Consider the following 16,654-nt stretch of genomic DNA (forward strand, 5'->3'; position numbering starts at 1 on the left):
GAAATTTAAGAGGAAGCCCCATTCCCAAGGCGGCCTTAGGTAATGTTCTGGGCTAGAAGAGTGTTCAAGGCAAGGATGGGAGGTAGTAGCTTTGCTTCTGATGGGCCAAGAGTTAGAAGGAGGGTTAGTAAAATGGGTGGCAAGTCAATGCTACAGAGCTTAACTATTGGAGTAAGGATGGGTTGAAACCTGACTGCATTTCACTTCTGAGCAGTTTACTGGGCCTGGCACTTTCAAAGAGAGTTTGTGTCAGGATAGGAATACTATTTGAGAGGCAAGCTAATATGAGTCTAATTAAGACTTGACTGTGAAAAGTTTTTTGACCTCTATCTATCTAATTGGTAACTTCAATTAGAGCTGGCCTTTTCAATCATTGTCATTTCACCATTGATTACTTGAGGGATCTACTCTAGTTTGAGGCCACTAAACCAATTTCAGCCTCTCAAAACCCAGTCCCATTTTGTGTACTTTGAAGACAGTGGAGGGCAGCAGGGGAAGTTAGTTTGGTTTTAAAGAAGACCAAGTCACCAAGTCCCCCGCCCCCGTTGAAAAGGGCGGGGTAGAAGTACCCGAAATAAATAAATAAATAAATGGTGAGTAAGACGGGTCACTCAGGCTCCTTCCACACAGCTGAATAAAACCCCACACAGTATGCTTTGAACTGGAATATATGGCAATGTGGACTCAGATAACCCAGTTCAAAGCAAATATTGTGGGGTTTTCTACTTTGATATTCTGAGTTATATGCCTGTGTGGAAGGGCCCTCATGGGACAAAGAAGTGTTCTTGCTGGTTCAGGACCCACTGATTTTAAATGCCTAGGCCAGAAACAATTGTAGCCAAGGGCAGAGGTTTCCCTGACATATGGCAGAGGTTTCCCTGACATATTGGGAAGAAAACTACAGATCCCCTATATTAAGAAACTTGAGGTGCCCTCTCTTCAGTGATTGTTGAGATCTGAAACGACAATCCTAACCTTTGCAGCTATGGAGCAAATGCAACCAGTGGGCCTTATTTCTGGTTTTGTTGTAAGGCTGGCAATGGCACCCCTTCTTTGCCAGGAAGGAGGCCCCATTCAACCGAATGGGGTTCTTTATTTAGAGGTAAATGCATCTAGAATCTACTTGCCACACTTGGGTCAGATTCCTATGTCAAAATGCTGGGACGCTGTTAGCAGCATAGCTTCAGTATGACCGCTTCCTTGAAGGGAACCCTCACTATAGGATTTGCCAGCAAAGATAGAAGACATTCCTCTTTTGGGGAGTTCTCTTTCTGCACCGGTCTTTCAAAGTTTCATCTCTGGGCCCTTCCACATAGCCCTATATCCCAGAATATCAAGGCAGAAAATCCCACAAGATCTGCTTTGAACTGGGTTATCTGAGTCCACACTGCCATATATCCCAGTTCAAAGCAGAAAATGTGGGTTTTGATTCAACTGTGTGGAAGGCGCCTCAGGCTGCGCAACCCCAGCCTGTGGTTCAGAGCGGGCTTTGAAGCCAAGAGCCAAACTTCTGGCGCTTTGAGGCTGCAACCCTGGCTCGGAAAGCAAGCCCCGCTGGCTTTAGCGGCCCTGGTTCACCAGCCAAAAACGCTGCAAACCGAAAGGGACCGCAGCTTCAGCAGATCTTTGTGGCATGCACGTCCCAGGGGTAGAAAGTTGGGCCGGACTCCTCACTGGATCTCAAGAAAGACAAAACAAAACACTAGCCAAAAGGGCGCGCTGCTCAAGCCGCATCTACTCTGAAGAAATAATGCAGTTTGGCACCACTTCTAATTCTGTGGCTCAAGGCTGTGGGGCTCTAGTTTGATGAGGCACCAGCACTCTTTGGCAGAGAAGACTAGAAAGCTACAATTCCCGAGCTTCCATAGTCTTGAGCCATGGCAGTTAAAGGAGAACTACATTCCTTCTAAAGTGTAGATGCGCCTTTCGCGATATGTATATTTTCCAGGGGCGGAAAGTTAGGCCCACTTCCAACAAGATCTCAATAGGGACAAAATATAAAAACACCCACCAAAAATACCCACCGATCAAGGCCCTTCCACACAACCATATAATCCAGAATATCAAGACAGAACATCCCACAATATCTGCTTTTGAACCCCAATTATGGCAGTGTGGACTCAGATAACCCAGTTCAAAGCAGATATTGTGGGGGTCCTTTCACACAGCCCTATATCCCAGGATATCGTGGCAGAAAATCCCACAGTTCAAAGCAGATAATGTGGGATTTTCTGCCTTGATACTCTGGGATATAGGGCTGCATGGAAGGGCACTGGGGCCCCTTCCACACAGCCGAATAAAACCCCACATTATCTACTTTGAACTGGAATATATGGCAGTGTAGATTCAGATAAACCAGTTTAAAGCAGATATTGTGGGGTTTTTTGCCTTGATGTTCTGGGTTATATAGCTCTGCGGGCCCTTCCACGTAGCCCTATATCCCAGAATATCAAGGCAGGAATCCCACATTATCTGAGTGTGGACTCAGATAACCCAGTTCAAAGCAGACATTGTGGGATTTTCTGCCTTGATATTCTGGGTTATATGGCTGTGTGGAAGGGCCCTCAAGTTTTGACACCACTTGAACTATTTAGCGAGTTGAGGGTATAGGGTAGAGGGCTGAGCTGCCTTGGCTCGTGACTGTGGAAGCCTGGGATGTGTAGTTTAGTGAGGCACCAACACTTTTTGGTAGGGAAGGCATGTAAAACTACAGCTCTCTTGATCCCATAGCACTGAGCCATGTCGATTCAAGCGGCATCAAGCTTACATTCATTCTACATGGTAAAACTGATATGTATATTTCCCAGAGGCGGAAAGTTAGGCCGACTTCTAAGAGGATGTCAAGCAAAGCAACATAAAATAATGTCCTTCGCTCAGAGTTTGACACCCCTTGAACTGCCTGGGTTCCAGGCAGTCCTAGTTGGATGTTAGGTTGTAGGCCCTGCCACACAGCCCTATATCTCAGAATATCAAGGCAGAAAATCCCGCAATATCTGCTTTGAACTGGGTTATCTGAGTCCACACTGAGATAATGTGGGATTTTCTTCCTTGATATTCTGGGGTCTAGGGCTGCATGGAAGGGCCCATAGTTTGATGCCAAATTGCATTCATTCTAGTGACGATTAGGCATGGGCAAACTTTTGCCCTCCAGGTGTTTGGGACTTCAACTTCCACCCTTCCTAACAGCCTCAGGCCCCTTCCTTTCCCCCCTCAGCCGCTTAAGGGTCCAAAACACCTGGAAGGCCGAAGTTTGCCCATGCCTGCTTTAGTTTGCCCATGTCAGGTGTTTTGGATTTTGTAGGCGTCTCCAAAAAATCTGGGGGGGGGGGGAAATTTACCCATGCCTGCTTTAGTTTGCCCATGTCAGGGGTTTTGAACTTTGTAGGAGTCTCCAAAAAACCTGGAGGGCCGAAGTTTGCCCATGCCTGCTTTAGTTTGCCCATGTCAGGGGTTTTGGACTTTGTAGAAGTCTCCAAAACACCTGGAGGGCTGAAGTTTGCCCATGCCTGCTTTAGTTTGCCCATGTCAGGGGTTTTGGACTTTGTAGAAGTCTCCAAAACACCTGGAGGGCCGAAGTTTGCCCATGCCTGCTTTAGTTTGCCCATGTCAGGGGTTTTGGACTTTGTAGAAGTCTCCAAAACACCTGGAGGGCCGAAGTTTGCCCATGCCTGCTTTAGTTTGCCCATGTCAGGGGTTTTGGACTTTGTAGAAGTCTCCAAAACACCTGGAGGGCCGAAGTTTGCCCATGCCTGGTGTAGATGCACCCCTTGGTAACAGAAAGGTGCAGAAAGGATCCCAAGAAATGCAAACTCAAGGAAGAAGGGCCCGGTTCCTACCTTGAAGGCGATGGGGAGGGTCTTGTTGCACCTCCAGTGGGTGGGCAGGACGGAGCAGAGGAAGTTGGGGCTGTCGGTGCGGACCAGCTCTCCCGGGTGGTCGGCTAGGACGTCCACCATGCTGCGGTCGGCGCTCCTCAGCTTCCCGGCCAGGACGACGGCGGTGCCTCCACCTCCTCCTCCGCCTCCTCCTCCTCCGTTGCTCTCCTGGCCTCCCAGCGGCATCGCCTCGCTCATCTTGCCGGGGCTCAGCGTGGTGGAGGGCGGCGTGAAGCGGCGGCTGGTGCCGGTATCTACGGGGATACGCATCACAACAAGCCTTTTGAGTGGGGGAGAAGCTCCGGAGAGGAGGGCTGCGGGCAAAGCGAGCGGGGCCGAGCTCTTCCGCGGCGGGACCCCGCATACAAGGCAAGGATCAAGGCTGCCACAGTCCTGCTGCTGCTGCTGCTGCCATCACAGTCCATCCAGGCATCGTCTCTCTTGGAAAGCCACGGCGCCACCGCGGAGCCCCCCTCTCTCTCACACACACTTTAGGACAGATCTTTCTCTTTCTCTCTTTCTTTGCCGGATTAATGAGGAAACGGCCCTTCAAAGATCCCAATCCCAAACAGACACACACACACACACAGAGAGAGGCTAGGAAGGAAACGCGAGGCGCTCACTCCAAACCATACGCAAAAAAAGAATGGGAGGGACTCCAAAGAGTTTTCAGTAGTCAAGTTTCCTATCTCCTCCTCCTCCTCCCACTGAATCCAGATCAAAAGCCTCTTCGGTTGGAGGAGGAAAGAGAAAGCGAGAGAGAGAGAGAGAGAGAGAGAGAGAGAGAGAAGGCATACACATCCGCTTCGAACTCAGGGATGTTTTTCCCTCGCTCTCTCCAAAGGTCAACCGGCTAGCACGGTAATATACATATATATGAATATATACTGCGCTTCATCAAATATTTACAGCCCAATCTATAGAGGGTTTAAACCCCGTAGGAGTCCATTAATATGCCCGGGAGGTCTTTCTTTCTTCCTTCCCCTCTCTCGCTCTCTCTTCCTTGTTTCCTTTCAGCCTCTCCAGCCTTTGGTGCTGCTTCCTCTTAAGCCCCGCCGTCCGGCTCGCTTTCGCAAGGCTTTGGGCCCCTGCCACGCGTGGGCGGCTCCGTGGACGGCGGAAGGAGGAGAAGAAGAAGAAGCCTGGGCAGGGCGGGAGGGGACGGGGCAGCCCTCCGAAGAGAAAGCAGGGAAAGACACACACACAGAGAGAAAGAGAGAGAGAGAGAGAAGCCCTTGGGCTCTGGCTTGTGGGTTCCTCCTGCGGTGGAGGCGCGCAGGCCACTTTCCCCACGCCTCCTGAAGCCACCCAACCCTCTAGTGAGTCACGGCCAACGCTCGGGCGAAGGAAAGAAAGGAAACATAACCCCTCAAAGGCGGAGGGAAACCTTCCACAGATTCAAAAGCCACAGCAGGTGGAGCTGTGGGTTGCTGCCCTTCCACGCTCGTCTCTCTCGCACACTTTTCCCTCAGCCTTCCTCCTCCTCCCACTCTCTGAGGCTCAAGCGCTCCTAGACACACTTTCGCTCTTCCTCCAACTCTCTGAGGCGCCACTCCTCCTCCTCCTCCTCCTCCTCCTCCTCCTCCTTGCCCCGAAGCAGAGCAAAAGAACAACTGAACGATAGCCACTTTCTCCTCCGTGAGAGAAAAAGTACAGAAAGCAAGAAAAAGGGAGAGAAGGAGAGGCGCCGGTTTCCCTCAGAGCTTCGCCTGCTTCCAAAGCGGAAGAGGGCTTCACGTGTTCTCCACTCTCCGCATAGCATATGATGATGAAGGGGGGGGGGGAGTGCTGTGTTGTGTGGGTGACCTTCTGGGAGCCGCTGTTTGTTTGCTTTTGCTGCTCCAAATGAAGAAAGAAAGAAAGAAAAGAAGGGGGGCTCGTTTCCTCCCCTCCCGCCCCCTCCCTCTCTCCTTCCTTCTCCCTCGCGCCTTCTGGCTCTTATGAATGGAGATTGACTGGAAATGAATGTGCTTTTACAGTAAGGGAGTCCGGAGGAATGCCGTTCCCTCGGCTCTTTTGCATAAAGGGAGGCTGCGGGCCAATCAGAGCCCTCCCCGGGAGAGGCTCCTGGAATTGGCCGAGGGCTGGCGGGCCGGGGCGCGCGCACGAGCGAGGGAGGGAGCGCGAGACCGACGCGGCTCGCGGCTACTGTACGGAGGAGCCCTCTCAAAGGCAAGGCACAGCAAGGCGACGCTCGCAGAAGGGAGGCCGGCTGCGGCTTTGCGTTGAGGCTCCGGCCGCAAAAGGCGGGCTGCCGCGGTTCTGCCGGGTGGGGAGGGAAGGAGGGAGGGGCGTGTTTGTGGAGCACCGCAGCGGTTGTGGAAAGCCAGCGCTCGGCCTCAGCGGTCTCCCTCCGGGCGAGCTCTCCAGACAGAGCCTCGGTGGCTGTGTGCCTTCCCTTTTCCGACTTAGGGTTGGCCTGAAGGGGGTCTTCCTTTGCCTTCCTCTGAGGCTGAGAGAAAGAGACTTGTCAAGATAATGTGGTCCATTATGAGCAGGACCACTGAGAGAGTGTGACATGCCCAAGGCCACCCAACTGGATTTCCCACACCGTAGAATTAGTGCAGTTTGATATTTATTTATTTACGACATTTATATGCCGCCCTTTTCACCCTGAAGGGGACTAAGAGCGACATATTATATTATATTATATTATATTATATTATATTATATTATATTATTAGCATAGCACAATATCAGTATTATGTATTACTATATTGTACTATACCATTATATTGTAATATTATTAGTAAAATTACATGTAATATAAAATATATAATTATAATATTGTATTATTATTAGTATGATATTGAATTACATTATAATATAAATATTATATGTATATACAATATAATTTAATATATTGTATATACATACAATATTTATAATATTATAATGTAATACAATATAATATTAATATATACTATATATTATATTATACTTATACTTATACTATATTATATTATATTATATTATTAGTATAGCACAGGAGACAAGGTGGAATGGCCTTCCTGGCCCCTCTCTCTTCACTCTGGCCTGGAGCAGCAGTTGGTGCTGGGGGGAGCGGACTGTTGGCATAGGCAGGAGACAAGGTGGAATACCTTGCCATGATGGGTATTACACATGAGATCCTGGAACTTGTGGTTTTGCAAGTCCTTTAGCCTCCTCTGCTGTGGTTCCATGGCATTGAGCCATAGCAGCCAAAGTGGTGTCAACTGCATGCAGTGTCAACTGCATTAATTCTACCATGTAGATGTACCTTCTGATGCTCAGGATTGCTATGTGCTCTGGTTTCAGACAGTTTCTTGGCCTTTGCTTTCCTTCCTCCAGCCTGAGAACCCCTTCTCACCCCTGACTTGCCCAAGGCCACCCAGTCAGTTTTCATGGCTCAACAGAAATTCAAACCAAAAATCCTAGTCCAGTGCTGCTTCAAACTAGAACACCAAGTTGGTTCTCACAAAATGGTAAAGTAGCATAAGAAACCCCATGCATCCAACAGGCCACTGGTCCTGCCTTTTCAGCTCCTCCTCCCACTCAGTCAAGGTTATCCTGTCTTGACTAGCTGCTCAACAAAAACATTCATATGCCACCACCACAACCACTGTTAGATTTCCACATAGGAGGCTTACTTCAAGGTTTTTTTTCCATGTCAGAAATGACTTGAAAAACGTCTGGTGTGACCTCACAACCTTTGAAGATGCCTGCCATAGATGTGGGCAAAACGCCAGGAGAGAATGCTTCTGGAACATGGCCATACAGCCCAGAAAACTCAGATCAACCCAATAATGGTTTCTTTTACTCTTAACAGAAAGTTAACAGGAAGTTTTAAGTCCAGGCAAGCAGTGAGTGGAATAGGATCCCTGATATACTCCAGACTCCTGAACATCATGCTGTAATCCGGCATTTCTCAAAGATTCTTTTTCTTTTTCAGTTCAGTGTTTCTCAACCTGTGGGTCCCCAAGTGTTTTGGTCTACAACTTCCGGAAATCCCAGCCAGTATACCAGCTGTTAGGATTTCTGGAAGTTGAAGGCCAAAACATCTGGGGACCCACAGATTGAGAACCACTGCTCTAAGCATTCCCTACCACTAGGTAGAGCCAAGTGACTCCTCTGATTTACATGATCCAGGTGCAATGAATATAATCTTAGTTATCTATCTATCTCTATCTATCTATCTATCTATCTATCTATCTATCTATCTATCATCTATCTATGTAATCTTAGTACTTCTCATAAACCAATAAGATCAATGGTAAGGAGTGAAGATCCAAGACAAATGGAAGAACCACCCTTTAACACATAATGTGGTCCAGTACTGAAACAACCTACTCAGGTGGGGGGGGGGGGGGGGGGAGAGAAAAGGTTTGGCTTCAGGGCTGGATTAAGATATGCTGAGGCCTTACTAACTTTTAAAAAGCCCAATAACATCACACTCCCACAAGTATTATCCTAACAGCTATGTAAATCTTGGAGTTGTAATCTGAGGTTCTAGGCTGTAGTTTGTCTACCTTGTGCATACCTCTGCTCACATTAAAACCTGTCCACTCAGGACTCCCTGCCATCTATGTTATGCTTTCCCTCAAGGAACTTGCAAAATACTGTGGCTACCAGCTGTCAGTAGGAGACAAAGCAATCCATCAAATGGGAAGTGGGATTTAGATCTGTGAGACTTTGGGAAGTAGAGGCCAAGTGACAGAAAACTGCAGGTCTGTTACTGAGGTAGAGTGTGGATTCAGGGTTCTCAATAGGCTATATTAAAGGATGCCACTAAGATGCTATTTTTTCAAAAGGCATTCCAACAATACATCCATGATTCTGGACATTGTAATGTTTTGAAACTTGATCTTTGCGATATTGATCAGGCAGTCCTGCTTCACATAGACTATATTAATTAGAGCCATCTTTCCAACCAGACCAAAATCACTTTACATCTCAGTGTTCAGACACCAGTCTAAAAGAGATGCACTGATTTGTTTATATAAAGCGGGTATTAAAGATGGTTGGGTTTCATCCCTGGACTGCACAAGTCTCTTGTGTCATCAAGTTTCCAGACCTCATTGAGTAGCTAGACTAGAGATAGGATTAGGCTGAGGGATTCCCCCCCTCCCCCACATTCCTATGCATGTTTCCCAAAAGGGCATTATCTCTCTTCCTCCTTGCCACTGTCTCCTCCGCTTTGATGATATAGCAATGAAATTCTGTGAGGGAATTTCCTTTTTGATCCTAAAGTTCTGACTCTGCAGTCCTGTGCCATCCTAAGGAATAGAAGCTTATCATAACTCATCACATGTAAATTTCTGCTAGTTATGCAGTTTACTTCTAGTACTCCACTATATTTATGGTGGAATCACCCCAACTGAGGATTATTTTTGAGCCTAACAGCTCAGATTCCCCAACAAAGGGTTATGGGCCCAGCATGTTTCCACTGCACCACTCTTCTATATTTATGGTGGAATCACACCAACTGAGGGTTATTTTTGAGCCTAACAGCTCAGATTCCCCAACAAGGATAAGTAGAAAACTGTAGTTTTACAGGTCTTTAAACTTTTCTGCCAAAGAATGCTGATGCCTCATAAAACTACAACTCCTATGGTTCCATAGCATTGAGTCATGGGAGTTAGTGGTGTCAAACTGCATTCATTCTACCGTGTGGATGTACCCTAAGATTTTCTTTATAAATGGTATGTGATAAATTGTATTGGACAGAGAAGATGAGGCAAACCTCTAGTTGCCCAATCTCATGTCAGATTCCCTCTGGAGATCTTGGGCCTACCACTAACATTCAGCTTTCTCTCATCACTGCAGGTTGCTGCAAGGATACCAGGATAGATGATATACCTTACCATTGAAGGAAGCCTGGAGTATTCAACTGGATCTCATAAGGAGTGATCATAGCATGAACATACTTTGCATACATAAACATCTCCAGTTGAAAGAGTCAGAAACAATTGCTAGTTGGAATAGACAACACTGGACTAGAGGAACAGTGGCAGTAATGAAGGCAGGCAGGTACTGGAGCAGAGACCTGCTTGGGGCCTGCAGTTATTGCCCACCTTCTCTTGCTACTAAGTACCTATGGAAAAAGTGCAACAGTTAGTGTAGTACACCAATATACTTTGGACCATAGTCTGACCAGGTATAAGGCAGCCCAAGTCTAGGCAATGCTGCTTCATTTGTAATACTAGAATTATGTCAACGTGTCATAAGGTGCTTCACAAGTGCTTGTCTGTCACACTGAATTCATACATGTCTTTTGTTTCTAATTTTGAAGGAGGATTTTCCCCACTAATGAAAGTTGTCTTTGTGTAGCCAAAGGAAAAAAAAAAGTTTGAAGCAAAGCCCAGTTAGCACCCACTTTCCCCAAAGGAAAAAAGGAAGTATGGATAGGAAACGTGTGGCTTTCCAGAGATTGTCAAACTACAGCTGCTATCATTCCTCACATTGGCAATGGGCACTTCTACAAAAGAACATTTGTATGGCACAATTTTCTCCATCCTTCATTCAGTTGCTCTTGTTTCCTCTCATTATTTTTTAAAAAACAATATTTTGAATCATTATCATCTGCCTCTTAATTCTTGCTTTGAAAATCCTTTAGAGCGCAAGGATTCCCCCAACTTTGACTGCAATGTATGTTCCTTTTTTGCTGCTACTTTGATTGCATAAGATCTTGCTCAGAGCAGCACTGTGGCAATTTCCATATACTCCAGCTCAAATTAATTCCATTTTGGTCAGGAGTTGATTACTGTGTATGTGTGCTTGTGTATTTTCTGCTCATCCCTATCACAGACAGTGGTGTAGAATGAATGAAGTTTGGTTCCTCTTCAACTGCTATGGAATCATGGGGGCTATAGTTTGGTAAGGCACTGGAATTATGTATTTGGCAGAGAAGGATGATGAACTTGTACTCTGATTCCACAGTACTGGGCTGTGGCCATTAAGGTGGTGCCAAACTGCATTAATTCTACAATACAGATCAGGCATTGGCAAACTTGGGTCCTCCAGGTGTTTTGGACTTCAACTCCCACTATTCTTAACAGCCCCAGGCCCCTTCCTTTTCCCCTTCAACCACTTAAGCAGGAAAGAAAGAGGTCTGAGGCTGTTAGGAATGGTAGGAGTCAAAAGGAAGGGACCTGAGGCTGTTAGGAATGGATGGAGTTGAAAGGAAGGGGTCTGAAGCTGTTAGGAATGGGGGGAATTGAAAGGAAGGGGCCTTAAGCTGTTAAGAATGGTGGGACTTGACTCCAAAAAACCTGAAGGGCCCATATTTGCCCAGGCCTGAGCATGTTTAGCCTGGAGAAGGCTGAGAGGAGACATGGTAGCCATGTATAAATATGTTAGAAGAAGTCATAGGAAGGAGGGAGCAAACTTGTTTTCTGCTGCCCTGGAGACTAGGAGGCAGAACAATGGCTTCAAACTACAAGAAAGGAGATTCTATCTGAACATGAGGAAGAACTTCCTGACTGTGAGAGCTGTTCAGCAGTGCCCCGGAGTGTGGTGGAGGCTCCTTCTTTGGAGGCTTTTAAACAGAGCACTCAGGAAGTGCTGAGGAGGCTCCTGCTTTATCCAAATTGCTGGGGATCAAGAGGGAAAGGCGTGGATGGGGAAAGAGGAACTAGTTTCCCAAGAGAGAGACAGTCCCCAGCACGTTAGTTATAAAAAGTCCGTTGCTTAAATCTGCAACTTGGAAGAAACCGCACTGGTCTGGGAGGGGAGGAGGGCCGAGACGGGCGCTGGTGCAATCGCTTGGAGGAAGCGGCGGTCCTTGGCAGAGTGGGCTCTTTCTCGGGACTCTGGCGCGACCCACAGTTGCGGATTGCGCAACCCAGCCCGGAAACCTCAAGCCAATGGAGCGGCGCTCGAAGATCCCGCTGCAGTGACAGGGAGCGGGCGCTAGAGGGGGCACGAAGCCTTCGACCTGCCCACGCGGGCAAAGACGCGAGAGAAGCGCCGGGGGACTCACCTGTCGGTCCCCGAAATGCCCCACGCAGCCTCTCCCTCTTGGCATGGCCCTAAGACAGGCATGGGAAACCTGGGCCTTCCCTCTAGGTGTTTTGGACTGCAACTCCCACCATTTCTAACAGCCTCAGGCCCCTTCCTTTCACCCTCCAGCCGCTTAAGCTTAAGCGGCTGAGGGGTGAAAGGAAGGGGCCTGAGGCTGTTAGGAATGGTGGGAGTTGTAGTCCAAAACACCTAGAGGAAGGGCCCAAGTTTCCCATGCCTGGTATACCCCCAAAGTCTCCCTCCTCCTCTCTTTTTACATCTGCAACCCTTATTTGAAGCCAAAAAAACCCAAAGCAGATCCGCTCACAAAAGCGCAGTGAGTCACTGGGCTATCGTTTCACGACTTAATCCGAGCGATTAGCTCTCATCAAGAGGCGCAGTCCTCCTTCGAGTCCTCTTTGTCCTGACAAGTGGCACAACCCGCAAAACAGTCATCCGGCGGCGGCCAAGCTCAAGGCGGGGACCAGGCTTTAGGCGTTAAGGCCGTATGTTGTCAGGCCTAAATCTCTCCCCCCACCCCCAATGAGCCAAATCCCCTCTGATTCTGGAAGCCAAGCAGGGCCGGATCTGGTTAGTTCTTGAGTGGGCAAACGCCAATCAAATACCAGGTGTTGTAGCCTGTATTTCAGAGGAAGGAACGTGCAAAACCACCTCTGAGTGGTTTGCTGTGAGTTTTCCCGAGCTGTATGGCCATGTTCCAGAAGCATTCTCTCCTAACATCTCATAGAATCATAGAGTTGGAAAAGATCTCCTTGGCCACCCAGTCCAACCCTCTGCCAAGAAGCAGGAAAATTGCATTCAAAGCACCCCCGACAGATGGCCATCCAGCCTCTGTTTAAACGCTTCCAAAGAAGGAGCCTCCACCACACTCCGGGGCAGAGAGTTCCGCTGATGAACCGCTCTCACAGTCAGGAAGTTCTTCCTAATATTTACATGGAATCTCCTTTCTTGTAGTTTGAACCCATTTTTCCGCGTCCTAGTCTCCAGGGCAGCAGAAAACAAGCTTGCTCCCTCCTCCCTATGACTTCCCCTCACGTATTTATCATGCCTCCTCTCAGCCTTCTCTCTTCAGGCTAAACATACCCAGCTCTTTAAGCCGCTCCTCATAGGGCTTGTTCTCCAGACCCTTGATCATTTTAGTCGTCCTCCTCTGGACACATTCCAGCTATGGCAGGGCCAGCTAACACCTCCCAACAAAGGATCCCCTCAGGCAGGAAGCAGCCAGGCTTTGAAGCTGCAAGGCCATCAAATGCTAATCAAAGTGACCAAAGGTCGAGGGGTGAAAGGTTGAGGAGTCTGTTGTAAACTAGGGAAGTGGGGTTTATATACCTCTGGATATATAAACCTCACTTGCCTAGTTTCCAACAGACCTCACAACCTCTGAGGATGCCTGCCGTGGATGTGGGCGAAACGTCAGGAGAGAATGCTTCGGAACATGGCCATACAGCCCGGAAAACTCACGGCAACCCAGTGATTCGGCCATGAAAGCCTTCAGACACCACTTCTGAGTATTCCTTGCGGAAAAAAACCCCCTTGGAATAAATCGACAGCCGATTTAAGGGCAGTCAGGGACACTTTGTCTGGTGGGGACACCTTACTCCCCTCCCGCGTGAGAAGGAATGGGGAGCGCCTCCTGGAAGTTTGAAACTGTGTTATATAACGGGGCAGATGGGACCCCAGACTCCTAGCCTTGGAGGAACTTCACGCTTCTTTTAGGAATAGAGACCAGGTATCCAAAGCAAAAGGAAAGGCAAAGATACCAAGGAATTTGAAAACAACAAACAGGCGATTCTCTCTCGAGAATGCTGGAAATCTGGGGAATGAAACTCCCAAAGTCACTGGAAAGTCCCCGAAGCTCAGCTGGATGGCCATCTGTCGGGAATGCTTTGTGGCAGAGATTTGAACTGGAGTCTCTTCTAACTCTATGATTTTCTCAAAAAAGTGAGTGATCTGCGGCGGGATTATCTGTTTATCCCGGATTAATAGGCAGTTTAGACTGATATTATCCAGTTCAAAGCAGATCATCTGGGATCGGATCCTGAGATATAGGGCAGTGTAGATCCAGGGCCTGTCCACACAGACATATAACCCAAAACATCAAGGCGGGAAATCCCACAGTATCTGCTTTGAGCTGGAATATATGGCAGTGTGGACTCAGATAACCCAGTTCAAAGCAGATATTGTGGGATTTTCTACCTTGATATTTTGGGTTATAGGGCTGTGTGGAAGGGTCCCTAGCCTACATGAAACCCGAACTGAAATAGGTGGACCTCCTCCTACTAAAGGACCGCTTTTGGAAGAAAGGAAGCCACTGTCGATTAAAGATCCCGCCTTCACTGCCAGGGAATCCTGAGAGCTGACGTTTGGTGACCCTCTTGGCCAGAGAAGGCTGCCGTCCTGTTGGTTTCCCCTGTCTTTAGTATGATATGCTATTCGCAATCCGAATCAAGATGGAGAAGCCCGTAATTTCACTGTTTCTACACTCCTTGGGTTGCCTTTAGATGCCAACCATCGAATGGATGAGGGTTAAGATCTCAGCTATTGTCGGGAAACCCTTTAACCCGGCTTCACCGAAATAGATCTTCAGCCAGAATTGTTTATTAAACGCACCAAAACTAGAAATATATATAAATATATATATATTGAGCCATGCCAAGGGTGTCAAACTACACCAATTCTACAGTGTTGGTGCACCCTAGGTAAGCCATTCGTCGGAAAAGTATTTACAGCTCAAGCATTTTATCAGAAATAAATACCTTTCAATCAACAGATCCAGTCTGAGATTTTATGCTAAGCAGGGTCAGTCCTGGTTAGTTCTTAGGTGGGAGACGGCCAAGGTGCTGCAAGCTCAGTTTCAGAGGAAGGCGTGGGCAAAAACACCTGCATTCCTTACCAGAGAAAATCCTGTGAAATGTCAGGGATTGCCTTAAATCGGCAGGTGACTTAAAGGCACAAATCCAATTGGACTAGCTCCCAAATAAATGTGTGAATTGGGAATTGCCAATAGTTCTCTGTGCCCTAAAAGGCGGCTACTGCGTGTCCACGTGTGTATGTATGTATATGTGTATGTAATGTATATGTATATTAAATGTCTATTTGTACTTATAAACACAACTGCGTTTTGTGTTTATAGGTCTGTCCCTGCAGATCCCAGTCTCGTGTCAGCCATTGCCATTGACTTCTGTCTCTAAATATACATCAAGCTATCCAAGTGTGGAGATGGTCTCCCCACTTCTGGGCTATCGAATAATTTTGGGCGCGCTCGAATGAGGAAACCCATCTCCTTTCCTCTCAGCGTCCTGATATCTTTCTGCCGACTTTATCATTTCCCCCCTTTTGCAGCAATGTGCATTTCTAAGGGGTGTCGAAACTGAGAAAGGAGAAGGCACGTTTGAAAAGCACGCCTCTAGGTTGCAGCCTCTTTTTTCCTTTACCTGTTTTGCATTGATTTGCCTTTTATTATTTGATTTAAACCAGTTTTGAAGCGAATAAATTATTCTGGATTTTTTTTTAAAAAATTAAGACTAGAATTTAAAAGGAGCAAAACAAGGGCACCTCTCAAAAATATTTGGGCTTGTGTTTCCGTCGACTAGATTAATAACTTCTAGATGTAATGTCGGCGGCTTTCATGGCCGTTGCTGAGAGTTTTCCGGGCTATGTGGCCATGTTCCAGAAGCATTTTCTCCTGACCTTTCGCCTGCATCTATGGCAGGCATCTTCAGAGGTTGTGAGGTCTGACAACCTCTGAGGATGCCTGCCATAGTTGAAGGCGAAACGTCAGGAGAGAATGCTTCTGGAACATGGCCACACAGCACGGAAACATCTAGATGGCTTATGCAGGAAATAAAACAAAGCAAGAATCGGTTCCGTTTTAAGGAGTCTTCGTTTTCTCTCGATTAAATAATAATAATAATAATAATAATAATCATAATAATAATAATAATACTTTATTTCTAGATCGCCCTCTCTCTCCTCTAAGGGACTCAGTGCTGTTTACAGACACAAAACAAAAGGCAAACATTCAATGCCTCAAATGAATACAAACGCATCAAAATAATACAAGATAATGCATTAGATAGAAAAGTATTTCAGGGAAATACGTTTGACGCCTTGAACCGGACAGCGTTCAAAGAAATGGAGGCGGGCTCTTTAAGAAACCTGCTTCTAAGGATCCACGGGATCCCACTCTTTTTCCCCTCTTGCTTTTAAGATTTCCTTCTATTTCGAATATTTTATACCGCTTTTTCCAGACAACGCCTCTTCAAAGGAGGTTTGCGGAATTAAAACTCCGAAACGACCAAATGTAACGCAGTTAATCCAGGCACGGGCAAACCTCGGCCCTCCAGGTGTTTTGGACTTCGACTCCCACAATTCCTAACAGCCCCTCAGACCCCCCCCCCCTCCTTTTCCTTTTCGCTTAAGCGGCTGAGGAGGAAAAATGAAAGGCCCCCGAGGCTGGGTTGCCGTGAGTTTTCCGGGCTGTCTGGCCATGTTCCCGAAGCATTTTCTCCTGACGTTTCACCCACATCTATGGTAGGCAGAGGTTGTTAGGTCTGTTAGAAAGTAGGCAAGTGAGGTTTATGTGTCTGTGAAATGTCTAGAAGTAGATATATAACTTGAGGCAAGTATGAATATTACAATTGATCACCTTGACTAGAATTGAATAGCTAATTGAATAGCCTGCGGCTGTTAGAAATTGTGGGAGCTGAAGTCCAAAATACCGAGCGGGCCGAAGTTAAAGTAGAGTCAAACTGCATCAAGTCTACAGTATAGATGCA

At 47.2% G+C, this 16,654-nt stretch overlaps 1 protein-coding gene across 1 annotated transcript in view; it reads right to left on the bottom strand.

The window, feature by feature from the left end:
* The window catches only part of RUNX1 (RUNX family transcription factor 1), a 231,242-nt gene that overhangs the window by 104,960 nt on the left and 109,628 nt on the right, over positions 1-16,654 (bottom strand). Inside the window, exon 3 of the mRNA XM_060770366.2 lies at positions 3,837-4,129. Coding sequence (XP_060626349.2) covers positions 3,837-4,129 — 293 coding nt within the window. The remainder of the gene's footprint in view (positions 1-3,836; positions 4,130-16,654) is intronic.

Source organism: Anolis sagrei, chromosome 3 (genome assembly GCF_037176765.1).
Source record: "Anolis sagrei isolate rAnoSag1 chromosome 3, rAnoSag1.mat, whole genome shotgun sequence".
Taxonomy (NCBI): Eukaryota; Metazoa; Chordata; class Lepidosauria; order Squamata; family Dactyloidae; genus Anolis; species Anolis sagrei.